General features: G+C 38.0%; 1 protein-coding gene across 6 annotated transcripts in view; it reads right to left on the bottom strand.

The window, feature by feature from the left end:
- Positions 1 to 435: 435 nt before the first annotated feature.
- robo3 (roundabout, axon guidance receptor, homolog 3) overlaps positions 436 to 24,337 on the bottom strand; it is a 152,244-nt gene continuing 128,342 nt past the window's right edge. For 4 of the 6 annotated variants that reach the window (XM_079860346.1, XM_079860345.1, XM_079860348.1 and 1 more), the window contains 18 exons: positions 20,869 to 20,950; positions 20,331 to 20,499; positions 15,995 to 16,161; positions 15,052 to 15,173; positions 14,721 to 14,937; positions 14,362 to 14,486; positions 13,672 to 13,849; positions 13,207 to 13,434; positions 12,786 to 12,825; positions 12,544 to 12,683; positions 12,147 to 12,422; positions 11,556 to 11,700; positions 9,534 to 9,755; positions 8,606 to 8,790; positions 8,333 to 8,437; positions 8,068 to 8,241; positions 2,757 to 2,899; positions 436 to 876 (listed from right to left, as the gene is read on the bottom strand). In XM_079860346.1, coding sequence (XP_079716472.1) covers positions 865 to 876; positions 2,757 to 2,899; positions 8,068 to 8,241; positions 8,333 to 8,437; positions 8,606 to 8,790; positions 9,534 to 9,755; positions 11,556 to 11,700; positions 12,147 to 12,422; positions 12,544 to 12,683; positions 12,786 to 12,825; positions 13,207 to 13,434; positions 13,672 to 13,849; positions 14,362 to 14,486; positions 14,721 to 14,937; positions 15,052 to 15,173; positions 15,995 to 16,161; positions 20,331 to 20,499; positions 20,869 to 20,950 — 2,730 coding nt within the window. In that variant the 3' untranslated portion in view covers positions 436 to 864. The remainder of the gene's footprint in view (positions 877 to 2,756; positions 2,900 to 8,067; positions 8,242 to 8,332; positions 8,438 to 8,605; positions 8,791 to 9,533; positions 9,756 to 11,555; positions 11,701 to 12,146; positions 12,423 to 12,543; positions 12,684 to 12,785; positions 12,826 to 13,206; positions 13,435 to 13,671; positions 13,850 to 14,361; positions 14,487 to 14,720; positions 14,938 to 15,051; positions 15,174 to 15,994; positions 16,162 to 20,330; positions 20,500 to 20,868; positions 20,951 to 24,337) is intronic. The other 2 variants (XM_079860347.1, XM_079860350.1) reach the window with 1 other exon arrangement.

The following is a 24,337-nucleotide window of genomic DNA, read 5'->3' as shown; positions in this document are numbered from 1 at the left end:
AAACGACCTCTAGTGGCGAAAAATTACATAGTGTGCCTTTAATTTCTAAATAAAATTATTTTCAACATAACTTTCAAAAACTTCGATTTCAAGACAAACACGTAGCTTAGAATGTATTTTATTTTATTTATACAAAACAACAAAGACTACCAAAAAGTTAGTCAAAGGAACATAATTTTGGTTTTTGAATGAAATACATTTCCTCACGATCTCCAAAACACTCCTTAAAAAAGACAAATACAATCGTTCACAACAGTCGTCAAATGACACTCTCTTGGCTTTGAAAAGAAAGGGGGAAAGGGACCACATTCTCTTGTGACCGCAACGATGGGGATTCACAGACGGAGACGAGACGGACAGACAGAAGCGTCCTCGGCCTGGTTAAGGTCATCAGACTTGCTGTCTAGCTCGCTGGTCAAACAACACGTATTGTGCTTTCTATTTTTTTTGTTGTTGTTCTCCAACACAACGAGAGTGCAATATTATAATGCTTTGAAATGCTGCTGTATACATTTCTACATGGTTGGCACATTCAGACATTAACTTATCTATAATATCGGAGCTTTTAACATGATTTAATTTCTTCTTTCATGTATAAATACAATATACTCTTTTTTCCAGGCATCTGGACCCCATGTAAAAAGCTTCAACGGATGATTATTTACAGTGACAGCGTGATGAAAAATGCCCCTGTGAAGGTCATAAATAACAATAATAACAATAATTAATAACATAATCAAAAGTCCCAGATTCACGTTCTGAAATCTGTACACTCATCCACTTTTCTTCGGTTCTTCTCTTCGGTTTCCGAACGAAAAACGGAAGGATGCCCAAGTCAAACTTCATGTGTCTCAAAGCCTTCCCTTATCTCATCTCCTAAAAGAGTAGACAAAAAGAAAGTTTGAGTGACAAAACAAAAGATAAACAAGCTTTTAAAATGACAGAATAACGTTTGATGCAAATACAGTCATTTCAAAATCTTAATAAAACAGTTCAGACCAGTTTGAACCAGATTCTAAGATGGTTTTAGATGAACAATGCTGGTTATTATAGCAACTTCACCATTGTAAGATGCTAAAACCTTCATGAAAGTGGCTAAAATATAGACAAGTGGTAACCAATGGTTTTAACTGGTCATTTAAACTGGTCAACCAGCTTAGCTGGTCTGTTCAGCAAATAATTGTGGCCTCTCAGGACAAAAGAAAGTCTTTTTGGTTTGGTATGACTATAGATGACTTAATGCAGCAGGGATTGTCCATCATGGGACGTGACAAGATCTGAGGACACAGAATAAAGGCAGACCCCTTCTCCGTCAAGCATCTATTCACGCTCTCTGTCCGACTGGAAAGATAATGCTAACCACCGTGACTGGACGGGGTAACCCGAAACTCCCTCCCCAGGGAACGTATAGCCCTCTTTTATGTGGCCTGTCCTTTATGTTCCAGAGGGGGTAACCTGAGAAGAGGGTGCACATCATATGGATTATGTGGACGTATTTTTATGTGGATTACTCATATGGAGTGTGTAACCCAGTGCCCATCACAGAGCTATTCATGTCTATAGGGAAACAATGTAAAAAGACAAAAAGTGTTATGGCCACTTTGGCCCATGCAACTAGTTCTTCCTAATTTGATTTCTCAAATAAATGGTGAGAAACGTATTGTGGTAAAATATTGTGGTATATGAGTAAAGTATTGTGGTATTTCTGGACACACTATTTTTTGGACATTACTCAGTTACACGACATGCAGCCACTGTAATAACAATAACTAGTATTATTAATTACAAGCAATATTGTCACCAAATAATGCAAGAATTATTATTTACTGTTCACAGGTTATTTTTTACAGGTATATTTGCTATTTTACAGCTTTGAACGGGTTTCATTCAGTTAGATTTTAGAGCTGGAACTCTTTAGTGAATAAAAAGCATTTAGTAAGAAAGAATATGACAACTTTTTCTAAGAGTCTCTTCTTTTTGTATTTGAGAACTGTAAAACTTGATTTTAAGAGTGATTGTGCAAGTGTTTGATATGAGAAGAAAAAAGCACTTTACAGACGGATCAGCCAGTTGCAGTATCTCTTCTGTCATCTGTTCCCTGAGCAGTAGGGAATGTACTTCAGAGGAAGTGTCTGATTGCTGGCTAAAAGTACTGTGTCTCCTCTGCTCTACACAACACTCACATTAAGTGCCCAACAGCCAGATGGACTCATCCAGTCTAGACTCATCCACACTTAGTCAATTCTGTCTCACCAATGAATGAGTGTTAAGAAAAGATAAACTAATGCACATGTTTGGTGAGCCTGTGTTTGACTAAGCTCAGCTAATGTTTAAGATTTGGGATTAGGGTTAGGATTTGGGAGGACGAGGATTAAATCTTGAGAGCATATACTTTAAAAAACACAATCAGTATTACTGTACATATATCTAAACATTCTTAAACAAGATGGATTTACTTCAGCAAAACTGTGTAACAATTGTTTTAAGCATAAAAAAGAAATGTTTATGTGTTAAGACAAATACTAAATTAACTCAATAAATAAATTTAAATATATTCTCTGAAACAAGTCTTAATATATAGTCTTAAAATAGAGTATTTTCATAAATCATAAGTGTATTTTTTTTAAATGAAGTACAGTAAATTGTAAATATTAATATTGTTTTAAGGATTATTCAACATTTTTACTAGATAAAAGACAAAAATATTGATCAAGAAAATGATTTTCTGTAGTGTGAGAAATGTTAATAGGTCTTACATCATTTCTCTTCCTGCCCGTTCCGTGCCCTCGTGATCCTGTTGACCCCCGTGATGATGAACTTCCTGTTGTGGAGCAATTGCTGGACATCTGACCGCGAGACAGGAAGTTGGGCTTGTTGTAAGGAATTAAATCATCCTCTGCTGAGAGGCACATAAACAAAACCATGTTAGGGGTATAAAAAAAAATTACTGAAAAAGTGTATGGGCCCTATCTTGCAACCAGCGCAACTGACTTTGTACACCGACGCAAGTATCATTCCTATTTTGTTCCGTTCAGTTCAGTTCAGTTTCAGAAAACAATTCCGCCACAGACCAGGAAAAACCTAGTCTAAAGTCAGTTGCGCGTTATTCAGATGCTATTTTAAGGGTGCATGCTTGGCCATAATGTAGCGTGTGCACAACGCGCATACACTTTGCTTCTCTCATCTACACAGACGCAGCAGTTCCAATTAGTGCAAACCATACATAATTACAAGGAAAAATATTACCACACGAGGGAAATCATTATGGTGTCCATGAAGATGTGAAAAATAAATCTAGCTTACACATTTACCCAAATTATTCAGGCTAATTGTAGTAATGACAGATCAAACCTGTTTGACCAATAGTGGCAAGACATTCCGCCATGGAACAAGCACGCCTGCTTTTAAAGGGAATGTGAGATGACGCTCTGATTGGTTTATTGCACGTTACGCCCAAACCACACCTATGAGTAATGTAAAGGGTTTCCCCAGGTTTGATAACCCCAAATGTAAGACTTTTTTAAGACCACTTTAATGAAAATGAAGACCTACATCACACCCATTATGCAGTCGTAAAACACCAGATCAAATACCAATAATGACTATTACTAACAAATGTTTTAATTAAAAATACATTTATTATTAAAAAAAAACTCATTCAACAATACACTGCAAAGTGATGTTTTTGGTAAATATCAAACATTCATAACAATAAACAGATAAACTAACTTTTCAAATCGTCTTGTTTTCTCAGTATTCAAATTGCTTCAACCATTGCTTCAGAGGGGTAGACAGATAGGTAAGAGAGATATAGATAGTAGGGGTGTAACTTGTGTCACGGTTCGGTACGTTTTCGATACAGCAAAAAGAAAGAAATGCCAGAGAATTTTTTTTTTTTAATTAAAACTAACAAAGTATGATTTTTTTTTTTTTTTTTTTACTTTGAGCAATGATGGAGCTATAATAGACTATTCTTAGGAGCATATAAAATAAAACAGCTCCTTGGAAAAAAATTAATGTAACCTAATATTGTAGTAGTTATAAACAAAGGTCTATTTTTAGTTCAGATTAACATTTGAGGGCAGCAATTGTATTCATCTCAAAATAAAACCGACGTAATGTTACTTGAAAGCATTATAGCCTACTATTCCGAGATAGGTTATTATTGGGGCTATTCCTGCCAAACTTCCATGGTGCAGTTAGTGTTACTACAGTAAATCCATGGTGAATGTTGCAGATCTGTGGACACTGGATAGTTCATTCATGGCACAATGTTTCTTCCTGGTTTCCACGCGCTGTTTGATCCGTTAATAACGGAGAATGTGAATGTTTCTCACTAGATCTCGCAGCGATGTTATTACTTCTGTGGCGAATTCAAATGCTTTCTTTACTGGATCTCTTATTAGCGCTGTGTAGTAACAGTGTCGCATGATCACGATCGGCTCGTGCTGCACTGGTCCAAACTGATAAACGGTCCTTCAACCCAGTGGCGGCTGGTGAAAAATATCTTAGGTGGGGCTGTCATATTCAGCCAGTTTCAATAGTCTGGTAACCATGGGAGTATTAGGCCTACTTTCTGCCCTTGGTATGTGTATTGTGCTTTGATGTTTATTTTGTTCTATTCCTTAACCCAGTCCCAGTGATTCTCAAAATTTTTAGAGTTGTACCCCATGAGGCTTTTAACATCCTTCTGCGTACCCACACTCTTCAGTCACACCTTTTTCAGTAAGGGACAATATTTGCCCCCTTAAATCGATTTTTTTCAAGTGCATTTTTACCTTTACAAATACCTTTATAAAATAAATAATGCTTTGAATTAAAAAAAATGTTAAATAGATAAATATGCAATGATGGTAAAAACGAAGTGATGCTTTTAAATATTAAATTTAAACCGCCAGTAGGTCATGAGTCATCGAGTCATTCATTCAGTAACGAATCAAGTGGCTGTATTTATGAATTAATCATTGAATCATTGACTCTAAAGATTCGTTCACAATTATTGCTGTGTGCTGCAGTTCTGCTGTGGCTTTCATTGGAGCTATTAATTTATTGTAAAAATACTGACAACTGTGTTGAAAATTAACATCACTTAATATTAATATTTCGTTTGTTGAACTGTTGTAAAAAAAAAAAATGAATGTCACATTCGCAATCATGTGGATCTTCATATAATGTGATCAACATTAAACACAGGAACTCACACAGGGTATCGAAGAGAGTTTGAATCTTATATCGATCTCCATGCTCAGCCTGTGTCTATATTTGTTCTTCATGCTAGTAAGTGCTAACTTAAATCCCTACTTTTACAAAGGTAACGTACATTGTCGAGAACGGCAGTATAGCGCTATTTGCTGAGGCAGCAATCTGTACGAGACCTGTCATATAGCCTATACACGCTGCTTAAATGCAGAAAGTTTTGAACGCAAAAGATGAGGTAATTTGATCGTATGTCATGTATTTACATCATTTAACCTGAGAGAAATGCATGCTCGGTTTAAATCTTATTTTAAGATGAGGTAGTATTAACGTTAAAGGAACGGCAAAATTCAGCATTTTGTTCCCGCACCACCTTCTGTCACCTCACGGTTTGAGAACCACCACAAACCCAGTTTGAGAACCACTGCCTTTACATATCTTTGTAAAACAAATAATAATAATAATATTACAAATAATTATTAGTATTACACAATTTAACACAAACTGCATGATACCAGTGCTCTGTGAAAAAGTCAGTAATTATTTAATGCCATATTACAAGACTGAAGCATTCTTACACAAAAACAAACAAATTGCACAAACTTTCCATATGCATTTGAAATTTAAGTTAACTAAAAAAGTTTAGTTACTTTCTCAGACAGGTCCCTCACTTCGGTAACTGTCCATGTTGGATCTGTCCCTGTTGTTTTAAAAAGTAATCACGGAAAGCAAAACAAGGAATTAGCATGACCGCATCCAGCTAGCCAGGCCGATAGACCCATGAATAGACCGCAGTCTGATGGAGATAGGCGCGCATGAGTGCGGGCACGGGCGGGCACGCGCAGCTTGGGGCGCTAACAGAAGCGCCCATAGCTGACTAGATTTGAGCTCGCTGATTGGCTACAGTTTATGTCAAACATGTATATCTTAAATCAGCAATTGGCTATGCTGTTCCACAGACCCGCCTCTCTGGGGCGATTTCTCCAGCGCCCCAGATGAGACGTGCACGCAGGTGGAGGAGACGTGTTGAAAAAGCAGACATTTTTAATTTCTATCATATTTTTCACATATACTGGGTGTATTTAATATCTTAAACACAAATACTGACAATTTGTATGTATGATTTATGTATGTATTTACTTATTTATTTAATGAGTGTGGCTCATAAACTGTGGTCTGGCTCATGGGGGGCGGCGCCCCAGCGCCCTCTATTGGCCAGCCGCCCCTGCTTCAACCACACAATAACGAGCAGTTTCGTTCCGCTTGCATTACGTTTGCACATTCGATGTTGGACAATGTTGTGGTCGCGCCGGCGTCTCTTACATTAGGAGCGCGCTTGCCACGCGCAACGCACCTACATTTGAAATAATAAAATTTTGGTCGGCAGGAAAAATGGTCCAACGAACCCGTTCGGTTTGAAAATGCGTAACAGTTACACCGAACCGAACGACACTTCCCAATGATGTCTCTCCTCTCGACTGATTAGAATGTTGATTCAATGCCGCCGGCGCGAAAACCCTTGTTTGCGCATAGCCTACTAGAAATTAGACGTTCTCTGACGTTACGCTAAACCCTGTTGAATTTTCACGTTGTTGTTGTTTTTTCCCCCATTTCACCTTGCGTTGCAGTCTGGTTGACTTTGAATAAATAGGCTAGTATAATGAAATTTAAGACCTTCGTTAAAAAATTAAGACTTGGACAACGGAATTTAAGACTTTTTAAGGCCTTAATTTAGGAACATGACATTTAAGACCTTTTTAAGACTTTTAAGACCCCGTGGCTACCCTGATGTAGCTACTTCAGACCAACCCATTTTAGATTTGCGTCGGGCGCAAGAGTCAACCCTCCGGTATAATAGCAACAGCGCCGAGATCCACCCACAACGTTCGCATTTGATAGGCCTACTTGCGATTCAGATTGTTAAAATAGGGCCCTATATATATATATATATATGTATATATATATATACATATATATATATTAGGGGTGTAACGGTTCACAAAATTCATGGTTCGGTTCGATACGACACAGTGGTGTCACGTTTTGGTATGTTTTCGAAACAGCAAAAAGAAATAAATACCAGAGAAATTGTATTTATAATTTTAATAAGTGTGAGTTTTCCTACATCTTTAAACTTCTACTTTAATAAATGGGGGTAATCTTTGAAGGATGAAAAAATAATGTTTAGGTCATCACATTACAAATAACATTTAAATATGATAATATTTGAGTTGTGAAGTGCTGGAAAAAGGTTACAGTTGGTTACAGTTAGGCCAATGGTTACAGTTAGTGTTACTACATTAAATCCATGGTGAATGTTGCTGATCTGTGGACTTAAAGCCTATAACTAATCCATTCATGGCACAATGTTTCTCCTGGGTTCCATGTCAGCGCTGTTTGATCTAATAGAGATCTATGGTTAATAACAGAGAAATGTGAATGCTTCTCACTAGATCTCGCAGAGATGTTATTACTTCTGTGGCGAATTCAAATGCGTTCTTTACTGGATCTCTTAGCGCTCGTTGTGTAGGAACAGTGTCGCTTGATCAAGATCGGCTCGTGCTGCACTGACATTGGTACAAACTGATAAACGGTCCGTGAAGCACAAAATAATAAGTAGCCGTTTCGTTCTGCTTTCATTACGTTTGCTATTTGATGTTGGGTAACGTTGCGGTGGTCGTGTCACGGCAACTGCTAACAAAAATTTTGGAACGGTTCAATACAAATACGTGTATCGTTACACCCCTAATATATATAAATATATATATATATACACATAAGTGTGTGTGTGTGTGTGTATGTGTGTGTGTATATGTGTATGTGTATAAAAAAAGGAATAACAGCATTTAAGACTGTCAGGTGTTCTCTAACCATCTATCCGTCTATGAGAAGAGTTTTTCCGATTGGGTGTGCTCTGTTCTCTCCTCTCCATGGAGGAATGGGAGCTGCCCACTCTCTCGAGGGACGTCTGCCCACATTCGAATCCCCCTAGTTGAGCACAGTGGATCTCATCCTCAGGGGGAGGTTCTGGTGGAGGGGGTAGATCTGCAGAGATGTGACCAGCATGTTAACTATGCTGGAGCAGGATAAATGATTAACTAACTTCACTCTGGAAAAGGCCTGGTCAGTAACTCACCGCCTTGCAGTATATCTCTTCGGTATTGACCGCTCTTGGATGTTTTCTTCTTCACCTTGGACTTCTGCCCAGGAGGCGTGTGGTCTGCAGAGGGCCTCGCTCGACCTGCAAGGAGGGATGTGACATGACAATGATGCAACAATAACAATTGTAGCTTTAGGTAGAAAATCTACCCAAGGAGATCTGTAAAGTGTGTGTAATTTTATATTGCTGGGAGCATGGAAGTGTTATTTTATTTGTTAAAACTTGTTTATATGGAAAACTGAAACACACCAGGCGTGGTGTTGCTGATGTTCTCTACGCTTTGGGCAGCTCCTTGGCTCAGGTCCCGTTTATGTACTGAGCGGTGTGGCACAGTGTTGTCAGGACACTCCTGATTGGCCGACAGGTTTGGGTTGGACTGGGTTAGAGGAGGGCTTGGTGCTCGCGGCACAGGCACTGGTCCGCACGGCAACCGACTGTCAGTTAGAACAAAGTTTGACAAGATGAAATACGATCAGAAAATTAGAAAATGACTTCATATCTATCTAAAATGCATCCCACTCAATGTATCTCTGTTTTAACTCAAAACCGCATTTTCAGGGCCAACGAGGCACATGGAGAGTGTTATAGGCACTCATATTAAATGAAAACATAGTAGGCCAAGATCAGCACTTTGTAAAAGTAAATAATCTTTCTAAACTTGGCAGAACTGCAGTCTAGAAGGAAGCTTAATGAGATTCTCAATATTTGCTCTGTGCCGTGATAATCTACAAATACGGACCCTGCAGAGGAATAAATTATTCTTAAAACATATTCTCTCCTGCAGGAACAAACAACAGCACTGTAAAAATTCACCTAAGAGAGTGAAAACAAATAAACTATTCTATTAATGCCAGAGAAAAATGCAAAATGAGCAGTTTCCTAAAGGATTGCTGATATTAACTGTCATAAAGTGAAAATTGCCTCTAGAATAAAACAAATGTCATTTACGCATCATCTTATCAAATTTATATTTTGAAATACACTAAATAAAGTTTTAGAAAAGCAAATCACGTTGACCTCAAACTCTTCAAACTTAGAACTCAAACTCTCCATTAACTTTTTATGCTATTTATGTGGAAAATAGAAGTGGAATAAACTGAAATGCTGACCTATCAAAAAAACATGCACAAAAAATAGTGAAAAATCATTTGAAGGTGGGTGTCTGTGGGTGTCTCACCGTGCTATCTGTGTCTGTTCGAGCTGGTGTAAGCGTGGTATATCGTGGCAGTGGCCATCGTCTCTGGGAGATGGAGTTAAGGTGGCGGTGGATTGGTGGCTGTAGGACGTGGTCGGGGAAGGAGCCTCTCCTCTAAGGGGAGGAGCAGGACCGTCCTCCATCGTGCCGTCCATGAGGTAGGTCCTCTCTGGGAGAGGAGGACACCACTCTTCCTCATCGGACCTGTGTGAGGAGAAAAGCCTCGATATTATTTTGAGGTCCATAAATAAAGTACAGCACTGAAATATGACTAAAAAGCCAACTATACTACAGTATAATACTATAATAATAGAAATATTGAAAACTCATGTTTGCAAGGACAATGTTTTAAAATATTCTAAAATAAGTAATAAGAAATCCTAATTTACTCCCACTAGCCATCGAATAGCAGCAACTCATGTTTTGCTGGGCTATGATGTAAATGAACTTGGAAAAGACTCAAACTTGAGTTGATGTCAGAGCACATGATCTACCCAACACATCATCGAACTATTACATCAACTTTTCTTATCACTCACTTGCCCTTCTCACTTGGAGTGGGAGAATAAGTGATTTTTTTTTCTGCTTTATAACTAAATTCCCTCATTTTTATCAGACGGTTAAGTAACTCCAGTGCCTCTGTGCTAAATCAATCACGGCACACTCATTATGATTGCCTGCTGCAGTAATCATCGGGTCAATGCAACCGGTGGCATATCGATTCCTGCTGCCGTTCTGTCAAATGAGACAGCCTGGCCTCCAGATAACAATATGCGTGATCTTTCAGCTCTCATGGGACCAATCCATGCAAGAGCAATGGAAAATAAGTTTAATGCAGTGGCATTTTGAGTGACACTGACTCAATGTTTTGCCTCGGGCACTTTGAGGGCAAAACGCTGAGCTGAATGACACCTACACACTTTTTGGCGTGGCTGCTTGAATTTTTTGTTGAGTTCTTGAGCCTCGCTGAGCTGAAGGGGGAATTATTAAGATTATAGTCATAATTCAGTAACAGAGCCGATGTTCTCGCCTTTGGGCTGGTGCAAAGGTTAACCTTGCGATCCAATAGTTCATCACACATTTGAGGGTTAGTTATGAAAATCCAGTCTGGCTGTGAGTGTTGCATTGCGCTCTTGTGCCCTGATTAACGTGTAATGCTCGAAGGAAGAAACTTGAGAAGGGTTGTACCTGTCACTGGCTAATGCTGTTAATGCGGTTACTGCGTGAGGCTATGTCAAGGTTATCGGATTCGCAGATCTCACTGGGCTGGTTAACCGCTACGGCTAATGTGACTCGCCCTCGTTAGTGCCCCTCACGGGCATCCATTGGGTTCAAGTGGCGGCAGAAAGCAATAAGAGCATCTTTACCCGTCAGCGCCTGCGGCCGGGGCACACTGCGGCTACTGCTGACCGCGAGCTTTACTAACAAGGAACTAATGTGATACAGACTAGGAAAAGAAAACATAATTCAGTCAGGCCATCATGAGGAAACAGGCCAGACTCAAGGGTAGCATATCGCTAACTTTGTTAGCCTCCATATACAGGCTTGTCAACAGCAATCAAACTGATCCGGCCCTGCGAATTTTGAGACTGTTCCTGGAACAATCAGCAAAACTTTGTCCAGAAAGCTAAATAAGCCCATGTCTCAGCTAGCCAACATGCTGCAAATTGGTAAAAGATGTCGACACATAGACATGGAAATGAAGTTAAAAAAATAAAATGAATTGCTGAAAGCGTGTGTAAGAACTTAGGGTGAGACTTGAGACTTGTTTTGTCTGCCAAAGTCCTGATGGAACACTCTCTGGGCAGCTATTTTCTACTAGTTTAGCTCCTACCTAAATGAAGAAAGACTGTAAGTTTTTGTCAAGATTGTTTAAATAACATGTCAAATCACCAATAGTATAATGTCAAAATAACACTTTAATAATGCTAAAAACTGTCTTTTTCAGGCAGGTCCAGCTGTCACAGAACTGAAATGAATCTGAAGCCTTCCAGTGAACTTTACCCCATGTCCTGGATTAGTTCGTTATCGTCTTCCTCCTCACACTCGTCCAGATCTCCAGAGAGGGGTGGAGGTGGCAATGCATCCATCCAGTTGAGAGATGGTGTTTTTACTGGCTTCCCCATCAATTTCTGCTTTGGTTGTTTTACTGTAGAAAAACAAGTGATTTGTGAAGAACATAAAAAGCACTCAGTTCAGACTTAATTTAGCAGTGTTGTTATTGTTAACAAACACTAAAATTATTAAAAAAAATTGTTGAACTGAACTGAAATAAAATAAAATTTAAATATTAGATGAAAAACTTAGAAAAGGTCCTTGCCAAGGAAACTTAGTTGAGGTACTAAAATTACAAGAACTAAAACTGAAGATAAATTAAAGCTAAACAGAAATATTTTTAAAAAAGAATAAAAATGACAAAAGCACATAAAATTACTAAAACCAAAATGAAAATGAAAACTGAAATTTTACATATAAAAGCCAATTGTCAATATAAATAAATTCTATAATAATATATCAATAATAATATAACTCTTATTCAGCCAAGCAAAGCATTCATACTAGCACTGAAGGGAACAGATAAGACTTATGAGATACCGTTATCAGTCTTGGAGCGGTCTGGCTGGGCATATTGAGCATTGGAGGTTCCAGGCTGAGCCATCCAATGGCTGCCATCTTGTTCAGGGCTGCAGGGCGCCTGGTTGGTGAAAGGCATGATTGGAGTGCTGGCGTAGGGTGTGGTGTGTTGAGAGTACGGAGCGGAGAAACTGCGGAGGTCCTCGCTGGTGGGGTCAATGGTGCTGTAGATGGGGCCTTCATTTGAGTCTGCACTGTACTTCTCATTTTGGTTGAGGTAATTAGAGATTCCCGCCTCTGAGGACACGATGGTAAATTAATTAGGGTTTAATTAATAAGACTCTGTGCTATGGAAACTTAGTGTTAAATTAATTTAACAGTACAGTCGGTGGTGTTGTTCTATAACAGCGAGTCTTACCATTATAATATCTCTCCGGGGTGTCATGTTTAGACGTACAGCAGTTCACAGAGTCTTTCCCGTTGTGAACAAGATTAGTAGTTGGCCAAGAATCAGCCAGCCACGGGTAATTTCCCATGTTAGTACCCAGCATACCAGGCCTGCATAACCAGACATATAAAAAAAAATCATTAAGTATAGAATCTAAAATGTCTCTGTATTTACACTGAATTGATGCTTAAGAGGCTAAAAGTGCCATTTACCTTCCGTTAAGTCCAGAACTTTCTCCATGTGGAAAACCAACTGTAAAAAATATAACAGAATTCAACCACAGGCAGAAATTAAGACATTAAGACATGAATGAAGGTTGAAGGTACGTTAATTGAAATAAAGCTAAAATGAAATAAAATATAAATATTCGATAAAAAAATGTACAAGAAAATTAAAAATGTTGCCTTGGAAACTTACTGTTACTAACTTACTACTAAAACTGAAATAAAAATACATTTAAAGTAAATAGAAATTAAAAACAAAAACTAATAAAAATGGCAAAAACACAAAATTACTTCTTAAATTAAATATAAAAGGCTAAAATTCTAAATATGAATAAATACTATAATAGTATATAAATAGTACTAAAATAACTCTGCTAAATGTTTCTTTAGGTGTGATATGTGCACATACCTGCAGGTGTGTATGCAAATGATGCCGTGTAATGGCTGAGCTCTTTCCTCTTCTTCCGTCTGCAATAGATCCACACGCTGAATCCCATAAGGATTACCCAGCATGCTCCGCCAATGCCTGCGATGAAGGCAGGCTGCTTCACTACGTCTGTGATCTGCTCAGCCAGACTTACATTCTCGTCAGATTCGCTGCCTCCACCTGTGACTGTGGGCTGCTCTGCGGGCAATTCTGAAAAGGAGGGGAAGAGAGAAAGAGAGAGCAAAGACAGATCAAAGTGTTACTCAGTCAGAATGTCTTAATAGGACTCGGCTTATTTGAAAGAATTAAGCAATTTATTCTCAGAACGGGGCTTTAAAAAGCAATCAAAGAGAATTTACAAAAAAATTGTACTTCTACTCCATAAGCATTTCACAGTTTAATTCTTTCAGTTTAATAGTCAGGGCTGTGTTTTCAGTGAACACTCACTGATAAGCACAGATACGGGCTGGCTGTGAGTGCCCACACCAGCGCTGGTGACAGCCGCTACCTCCACCTGGTACAACACGCCGGGTAGAAGCCCTTTTAATAAAGTGGTCAGCAAGTTCCCGTCCACCGTCTGATTGATGTGGTAACGTGTCTGAGAGTCGTTACCCAAACACCAAACCTGAAACGAGATGAGACTAAGAAACTTAAAAATACTTAAGTGTCTTAACACAGGTATGATCTGCAATCATATTTCACCCCGAAAACAATAAAATAAATAAATAAATAAATAAATATATATATATATATATATATATATATATATATATATATATATATATATATATATAATGCATCTTATTTTGCATAAAGAAAATTAAGCTTACATTTCGCACCATTCATAATTTATGTATTGTGACATTTTTAATGACAATAAAAAAAAAAAAAAAAAAAAAAAAAATATATATATAATTCATTACTGTAATATATATATATATATATATATATATATATATATATATATATATATATATATATATATATATACATATGTATATATATATATATATATATATATATATATATATATATATATATATATAATTTCATCATGCAGCATTTTTGCCTTCACTATGAATAAACAAATTACTTTTTGCAAATTCCCTGGATTGGACATTGCCATCTAAATCTCACCTTATACTCTTGGATGACTCCATTTTGCATCTCAGTGGGAGGAGGCTGCCATGATACACTGATGCTGGAGCTGTTGCTGAGCTTGACTGTTGCCACGGTTACAGCACGAGGTGGGGCACTCGGAACTGGAACAGAATTAAATTAAAATTACAATTTGAAAAGTGAGTCTCCTTAATAGTAAATCTACATTATCCCTTTCCATAATTTTATTTGCCAGAATGAAGCGATTCATCTTCATATTATGTACAACAGAATAGAATTGAGTTGGACTAGGCTGAATGAACTCGAATTGAATTGATTAGAAGGAAATTAAATTGAAGTGCATCAAATGGAAACTGAAAGAGCTGCAGATATCTCACCCTCCTCTGGTGTGTGAAACGTCAGCGGGCGGCTGTCCATGCCCTGGAACTCGTTAAAGTAGGGTCGTATTTTAATCTCGTATTCCGTGCCTTTGAGCAGGTTAGCGATGACAGCGCTACGCTCTGTTGCAGCTTTCACTTCCTGCTGGGACCAGGAGCCGCCGACAGGACGATAAAGCAAACGATAACCCTGGATGTACTGAGACTGACGATCGACCTGACAGATGGAGAGAGGGAGAACGAGACAGAGAAATGAGATAAGCTGAGCCGGCAGGTGAATCACAAGGCCGGTGAGGAGCTGATTTGGAGGGCAGATATCAGTTGCACTTACGTTCCAGCTGATCTTCACTCTGGATGCCATCAGCAGCACTGGTTCATGAAGCTGAACAGCCATCTCTCCCAGCTCCCTCTGCACCTGTCGGTGGTCCACACCTTGACCTGTAGGACTCACATCTGCAAAAGACACCAAGAGACATCTAACATTATCATCTTTAAATGATGCGAATATATAAATATAGGATATAGTAAACAAAAAAATATATAATGCATTTTATTTTGCATTAAAATAAAGTTTACTTTTTGTAATGTATGTATTGTGACATTATTTAATGTTAAAAATATATATAATTCTCGTTAAAGCAATATGTATTCTTTTAATTTTTTTATTAAATATTTATATATTGTAAATTGTAAAATATTTATATAACTTACTTTATTTAGTTTTCTCTCTCTCTCTTCTATACTGATCTCACTATACAGTTGTGTGAGGATGTATGTCTAAGAGTGTGTAGTCATGCCTTCATTTGCTAGTCATGGTAAATGTTTTTATACATGTATGTTTTAATTATAACTGTGAAGCACTTTATAAATAAATAAAAGTAGATTTTTTTGTTGTACTTTTAAGTACAACGAGATGTTTCATCTCAAGGGGTTATCCTCATCAATAAATAAATTTCAAATAAATAAATAAATAAGTGTTGATTTTAATTAAACAAAAAAAAATAGATAGAATATTTTTCTTCTGATTTTGGTGATATGTATTTTTGTCTGTGATATGTTTGATGTTTTCATGATTAGGTGCAATTAAATAAAAAATTAAATAGATTTTTATACATTATGTGAAAACAGGCACAACATATTTTTTTTTATTATATCACAACTCCTGCAATTAGTTTCACTATTTAAATAACAGTTATACAACATATAATTTGTATTACACATTTAAGATCTCTATGAAAAAGGTCATAAAATTGATTGGTCCCCAGTGTACAGACCTTGTGTGCGTACGGGCTCTGAGATGGGGCTGGGGTCACTCAGGCCATATGCATTGACCGCCCGCACAATGAATAGGTAAACAGTGTTCGGAGACAGTCCAGTAACCGTGTGCTTCTCCAGTTTCACCAAATCTGCAACCGTCTGCCACGTGCTACCCGCTGATTGGCTGAAAAATTTGACAGAAAGATAGATTTCATTACTAAATAAAATTATTGATCATATTTATTTTAACAATTAATTCAATGTGTTTATTTCTGCTTTGCAATAACCAAACCCAGCAGATTCCTACAGCTGAGTCTGAATAAAACATCAACAAACCGATGTTTTGTCCCACATTTGTCCCGAAGCTTTTGCACGACATTAGAGAGGGGCGGATTAAACAGGAAAGTCAATGTCATAGATGTTTATCTGCACTCCTTTGATTGTCATTACATGTGTCTGTTTAATGACCCGGCTCTGCTGTGATGCTATTCTTGCAGCCTTTGGCTTGACAGTGCATGGTGTGATCTCTGCGGTGATAGATTTATTTATGGCACAGACTAGGCTTGTCAATGCACTGCATGCAATAAATAAATAACATCTTGGATCCTGAGCAGTGATTTGATTAAATATGAAGCGCAAACATTGTTGATTCTGCACAGGGGTAAGATTTAGCTTCAGTTTAAGGAGCCACAGACAATTATTAACATCCAGATCACGCCTATATGTACAGGAATACAAATTTGGCTTAATGAGAACCAAGAGAGCTATTTAGATGTGGCGTACAGGTGGGCAAGATTCATAACAACATACTTCCCCTCTAATAAACAATGAATGCTAAGCACAGACATCTGTCTGTGACAGAAGGCTTTGGGATATTTCTCATCACTTGTCTGTGGTTAACCATCATCCTTGTTTAGAGCGGTGGTCACGTGCACTGGGTTCAAGGTTTATTTTTCCCCGATGGCGGCTCCTGCCGCAGACACAAAGCCAATAAAAGCCCGACCTGCACAATTAGGCCAAGCCATAAATGCTGGGAACCTCGTAAATATTCCTTCAGCGGCCCACCGATAGGAGCGATAAATCCAAGGTCACTTTGCTATCAGCTGGGATGGAAGAAACCGTGAAAGGCTGAGGCATGGACAAATCCCTTTTCTCCAGCAGGACTGTGATTGGGCTCTTGTATGCACACAAACGACCGCATATATGTGCATAAAATCAAAAAGTGGGCCGCTATGTAAACCTTTTTTCCATGTAGCAAGGTGTCAAAATCCTAAACCCAAAAGCTTAAATCCTCCTCATACGCAATCTCAATTCTTTTCCATTCCTCGCTTGTTCTCTGCCACCCCTCCCATTTCCCTTTCCCAACGCTCCTTATTCCACAGCACCTCAGGGAAGGAAATTTTATAGCAAACACCCCATTCAGCCCCACAGCACTCTATAAAGAATCAATTTTAAGGATGTGGGGCCATGCTAACTGTTACCCAGGGGGGCAAGGGAGAGGAGCGAGACCTAGTGTGTGTATATGAAATACAGAAAGAAGGAAAATGTGTGTGTGGCACTCTGCATCTCCATTGCTGAATAGCCTGTTTGCTGTCTGCCCTCCCTCTAAGGACTGCAGGACCTTGGTTCTGTAATTAGAGGTAGCCCCATTTTAGTCATCTTACAATAGCTTAAAGAAGTGTCTGTGTGGACTATATCTGAATTCATTAGCATGCCATACTCCGATATCTCAAGCTTAGTTTCCACGAATAAACCTCTCATAGACTGAAAACCAAAAACCATACATATATATATATATATGTATATATATATATATATATATATATATATATATATATATATATATATATATATATATATATATATATATACATACAGTGAGGAAAATAAGTATTTGAACACCCTGCTATTTTGCAAGATCTCCCACTTAGAAATCATGGAGGGGTCTGAAATTGTCATCGTAGGTGCATGTCCACTGTGAGAGACATAATCTAAAAAAAAAAATCCAGAAATCACAATGTATGATTTTTTAACTATTTATTTGTATGATACAGCTGCAAATAAGTATTTGAACACCTGAGAAAATCAATGTTAATATTTGGTACAGTAGCCTTTGTTTGCAATTACAGAGGTCAAACGTTTCCTGTAGTTTTTCACCAGGTTTGCACACACTGCAGGAGGGATTTTGGCCCACTCCTCCACACAGATCTTCTCTAGATCAGTCAGGTTTCTGGGCTGTCGCTGAGAAACACGGAGTTTGAGCTCCCTCCAAAGATTCTCTATTGGGTTTAGGTCTGGAGACTGGCTAGGCCACGCCAGAACCTTGATATGCTTCTTACAGAGCCACTCCTTGGTTATCCTGGCTGTGTGCTTCGGGTCATTGTCATGTTGGAAGACCCAGCCTCGACCCATCTTCAATGCTCTAACTGAGGGAAGGTGGTTGTTCCCCAAAATCTCGCAATACATGGCCCCGGTCATCCTCTCCTTAATACAGTGCAGTCGCCCTGTCCCATGTGCAGAAAAACACCCCCAAAGCATGATGCTACCACCCCCATGCTTCACAGTAGGGATGGTGTTCTTGGGATGGTACTCATCATTCTTCTTCCTCCAAACACGTTTAGTGGAATTATGACCAAAAAGTTCTATTTTGGTCTCATCTGACCACATGACTTTCTCCCATGACTCCTCTGGATCATCCAAATGGTCATTGGCAAACTTAAGACGGGCCTTGACATGTGCTGGTTTAAGCAGGGGAACCTTCCGTGCCATGCATGATTTCAAACCATGACGTCTTAATGTATTACCAACAGTAACCTTGGAAACGGTGGTTCCAGCTCTTTTCAGGTCATTGACCAGCTCCTCCCGTGTAGTTCTGGGCTGATTTCTCACCTTTCTTAGGATCATTGAGACCCCACGAGGTGAGATCTTGCATGGAGCCCCAGTCCGAGGGAGACTGACAGTCATGTTTAGCTTCTTCCATTTTCTAATGATTGCTCCAACAGTGGACCTTTTTTCACCAAGCTGCTTGGCAATTTCCCCGTAGCCCTTTCCAGCCTTGTGGAGGTGTACAATTTTGTCTCTAGTGTCTTTGGACAGCTCTTTGGTCTTGGCCATGTTAGTAGTTGGATTCTTACTGATTGTATGGGGTGGACAGGTGTCTTTATGCAGCTAACGACCTCAAACAGGTGCATCTAATTTAGGATAATAAATGGAGTGGAGGTGGACATTTTAAAGGCAGACTAACAGGTCTTTGAGGGTCAGAATTCTAGCTGATAGACAGGTGTTCAAATACTTATTTGCAGCTGTATCATACAAATAAATAGTTAAAAAATCATATATTGTGATTTCTGGATTTTTTTTTTTAGATTATGTCTCTCACAGTGGACATGCACCTACGATGACAATTTCAGACCCCTCCATGATTTCCAAGTGGGAGAACTTGCAAAATAGCAGGGTGTTCAAATACTTATTTTCCTCACTGTATATATGTATATATATATATATATATATATATATATATATATATATATATATATATATATATATATATATATATATATATATATATATATGTATATATATATATGCATTTTAACATTTTGTATTACCTTTTTTGTCAATTTTGCAAAATAAATACTTTACATTGCAAAAAAATTTCATTATATACTCCAACACAATGTCCCTAACTGGTCCACCAAGCCCAATAATTCATAAATTGTGATAATGTCAAAACTATGAGCTCAAAACCACCAAATGCTCTAAGGAGCAACAGTGTGAGCTTTGCTGGTATTCAGAGGTTAGCCAATCAAAAAAGAGGTAGTTTACATAAAGGCACAGTTTCAAACCTGTCAAAGAGAGGGTGGAATATTGTCACGTAAATTTAGAATTACTAAATTGGCACAAGAAACCTGGATGTGTAGAATAATTCAATAATTCATGAAAATATATCCCCTTTAAATAAGCCTGAGTTCTCCAGTCTATGTCTGAAATTCAATTGTAGAAAACCAATACAGTTGCTATTAATTTAGATCTCTCTGGCAGTAGGTTGCCGCCTGAGGGGAGTGATTGTAGCGAGCAGGACGTGAGATGTGAGTGCAGGATGTAGCTGCCCCTGTATGACTGTGAGGAGCAGTAGAGCGAGGGGGAAGGGGTCAGGGACGGGGCAGCCACGCAGCAGTATTACCCCGTCTGTCACGGCCGACCAGCTACGCTGGACAGTGACACAGAATTAATAAAAAATGAAGAATGGACCCTTGTAGTAGCTTCTGGCAAGAGACAATATTATCTAGTGTAGGGAGGAAAACAAACAGGAAGGGACCTGCATGGGGATGCTTACAGTGTGCGCTCACTCACCTGAAAGCCTCAATGATGTAAGAGGTGACAGCCGCCCCACCCTCATGTGCATTCGGTTGCCAGGTCAGGGTCACGCTGTTACGGGTCACGTCAGTTACGACAGGTTTCTGGGGTGGACCAGGCAGCTGGTAGGGCTCTGAAACCGGGGGTGCAGAGAGACCACCACTCTCTGTAAAGATAAGATTAGGATTTTAGCATGCCATGTTCATAATCATATTGGTCCGAGTTATCATCCCGTTATCCATGTGACCTATGGTCCCGTTTGCAGAATCTAACAGAAAACACTTGCTGTTTCTGTATTTGTCTAGATTTATAGGACATTATAATAGAAATCAATATTGGTGAGGAAAAACCCGATCTCAGGTCAGCACTACTCCATATGCTGACATCTGGTAAAAGGACATATATTTGCTGAGTAAATTTGCAATGGAAGCGGCTTCCTCGGCGGATTATTGCGGTTTGAAGATGATATGATGCAGTTTGTCAAAGATAAGGACACATAAAGGCGGTGATGAAGTACTTGTGTGTGTTTTTTTACCTTTCACTGCGAGTACGCCACTCCAGCTCGTCTCTCCACTTAAACTGGAGGCAACACAGGTGTAGGCCCCGGAGTCCGTTTCCTAGCAACAACAGGCTCAGGGTCAGCATTTGTATGGATAAAACTCGAGCACAATGCATTGCCTCACTCCGCTTGGAGCAGCGTGGAAATCTTGACAAATGAGCACAAATTCTTCGAAATTGCCTATTATTTCACAATAATACAGGATCAACTGCAATTTTTTTCCTATTACTCTTGAAGTTGCTGACAGGAAGACAATAATGTGCTGTTGTGAAACCTAGTGAGATGTGTATGTTGTCCAATGCAAACACAAAATAATTACTTCTATTATGGGCAAACCATAAACTGTATCTTTCACTAAGAAGGAAATCCCACAATGCTCTATGAAGAGTTCGGTGCAAAAAAAAACAAAAAAACAATGCATCTAAGTGGGTGGACAAGTACACAAAATTATAAATACATGTAATTCATTCAATACCAAAAAGTATACATACAAATAATTTAATATAGTTAAAATGGCCTATTTTATTCAATATTTGTCAATTGTATTTATGCTTATTAGAGTATCACGATCAGTGTAGCAAACAGCAAACAAATTTAAAAAAATTAAATAAATTCAAGTACACTTAGCACATGCAACACTGTTATGACAAATGGAGATGCTGCCTATGTACAGCATTCTAAAATAAATTATATGAGTCCATTTCAGTTAAGATGCTGTCTATGTAGGGAGCAGACAGCAAGGCAGCTCCCTAGGTTGTGGAAAAGAGTCCATATGTCAAGTAGATGCTAACTGCAAATACAAATATAATCCATATTTAAGGTGACAATATAATTTTTTGGTGCAACAAATATTTTGTTTCAGCCCTTTACACAAAAATATACAGTACAATTCAAAAGTTTGGAGTTGGTAAGATGTTTTAATGTTTTCGGAAGAAGTCTCTTATTCTTACTGTATCTTAAAAATACAGTAAAACACTAACTGTAATCATGTGAAATTGTATTACAATTTGAAATAACTGTTTTCTATTTAAATATATATTTTAAAATGTAATTTATTCCTGTGATGTCAAAGCTGAATTTTCATAATTCATTACTGCACTCTCCAGTGTCACATGATCCTTCAGTAATCATTCTAATATGCTGATTTGATGCTCAAGAAACCATTATTATTATCAATGTTGAAACTAGAGATGCTTTTGATCAATTTAATGCATCCTCACTGTATAAAAGTATTAATTTCTTTAAAAAAATGTGACATAACACTTTCAAATGGTAGTATATGCAAATAACAATAGATAGAAATCAATACGCAACAGTCTAATCCATAAAACAATTTAAAAAACAAACCATGCTGAACAGTTTAATCAGATGAATCCATCAGTTTGAGATTGTTTTCATAGAGTGTCTCTGTGAATCTTAAAATCTTCCCATTGTGGGAATTTTCATCTGTCAGTTCAATTTAAGAGTGTCTATCATCTGAGTTAGCATAGGTGTGCTCAATGTGCAAAAAGAAAAAGGAAATACGAAGACAAATTGGTGAGAGGTGGGGAGGGGCGAGGGGCATTACATTTTTACCACAGGGCCGAGGGGAGAAGTCAGGCAGAAATTGCTTACGACAGTGAGAGATGTAGTAAAGCTTTACTCTTTCTCTCTCTCCATGACAGCGATCTAATAGTGCTGGCAGCTCAGGGGCACCAATGACACGTCTGAGGATTTGACTCATCGGTTATGCACACACACACACACACACACACACACACACACACACACACACGCACGCACACACACACACACACACAATGACCCCGAATGTCTGCTCACTTGTGATGTGTCTGTTTCAGCTTTAATCTCATTTTTATGTGGAGAAAAGCATAATGCACATGTTAGCATAAATTAAACAGGAGCTGACATAAACACTGATATTATTAGAAAAGACAGAAAATGCCTTGTCTGAGACTATACCCGTGTATTGAAGAGTAGCTTTATATCCTCAGGCAGTACAGGAGTGTGTTGTTGAGAGTGTTATTTTGGTCACTTATGAAACTCTCCTAGGAGAAGGAGGAGGAGGAGGTGAGCAAACAGAAGGTGTAGAAACACTTTCCTCTGTGACCTCTTCCTTGTTTGAGTGGATAACCTCATTGGTTAGACCTCTGCTGTGCTGGCTGGTCATTGGTGGAGAGAGAGGTAAGCAACCGGGCATCGACTGATTAATCACGGATGGCAGCTCTGGGCTCAGCGCTAAACACGCACTTAAAAATGTATGAGCAGAAAAGGAAATAGGGAGATAAATATTTTGAGGATGCATTCACATCTTCTACTTATTTAAAGGAATAGTTCACCCTGTCATCATTTACACACCCTCATTCGAAACCTGTATGAATTTCTTCTGTGGAAAGAATATTTTGAAGAAGGTGCTGGTTGCTCTTTTCCATGTAATAACAATGAATGGCAACTGAGGTTTTAAACTTTAAAAAAGAACACCAAAAGCACCATAAACGTATCGCAAAAGTGGTCAATATGACTTGTGTGTTATATTTCAAGTCTTCTAAAGTCATAAAATAGCATTACATGATGAAAAAACTGAAATATAATTCATTAATCACTGAAGAGTGGGCTCAAGTGGGCTTTTAACCACTACAATCAGTTCATTAAGTCAATTTAATTTGAGAACCAAATCAGTCTGATTCATGAATGAATCTTTTGTGTCTGATCTTTTTAATGAATCAGTTGATTCAGCTCACAGTTCACAAAATAAGTCACCATGAAATCAAAATTGACTGTTTTTTTTTTTTTTTACTGGAATATTGCAATGTTTATTAAAAATGATTTATCTGTGCATATCTTCTGTTAAATGCTGGTTTAACACATTTTGTGAACTGTGAACTGAATCAACCAATAAATTGAAGAAATTTGACTCAAAAGAATTGTGTCATGAATCAGACATCACTTCTCTCATGAACGACTTCATTTTAGTCTGTTCCACTATTGTTACTGGTAACTAAAACTATTAAAATTATTTTTAATTACTGAAAGTAAGTGTCAATAAATATTAGATGATTAAACTTAAAAAACTTGGCAACTAATTGAAATAAAGAAAATCAAGCTAAAGTCTTAAAATGGCAACAACACTGAAATAAAAATAAATTAAAGCTAAATAGGAAAATAAAAAGAAAAATCAATTAAGATGACAAAAGCACAACAAAAATACTAAAATAAAAACGGATTACAAAATTTTACAGGTAATATAAAAACAAAAGCTAATTCAAAATATGAATACTAGTATAATTCTAAAAACAACACTGAACTGTTCCTTGCACAAAACTATTGTGTGGTTTTAGAAGGCTTTAGAAATATAGCGCACAAGTCATATGGACTGCTTTTAGTCATTTTGGAGCTTGACAGCACCATCTTTATTCACTTTTACCAAACTAAATATAGTGGCCCA

The sequence above is a fragment of the Squalius cephalus genome (assembly GCF_949319135.1).
Source record: "Squalius cephalus genome assembly, chromosome: 24".
Lineage (NCBI taxonomy): Eukaryota > Metazoa > Chordata > Actinopteri > Cypriniformes > Leuciscidae > Squalius > Squalius cephalus.
This window is presented reverse-complemented; position numbering and strand designations above follow the sequence as displayed.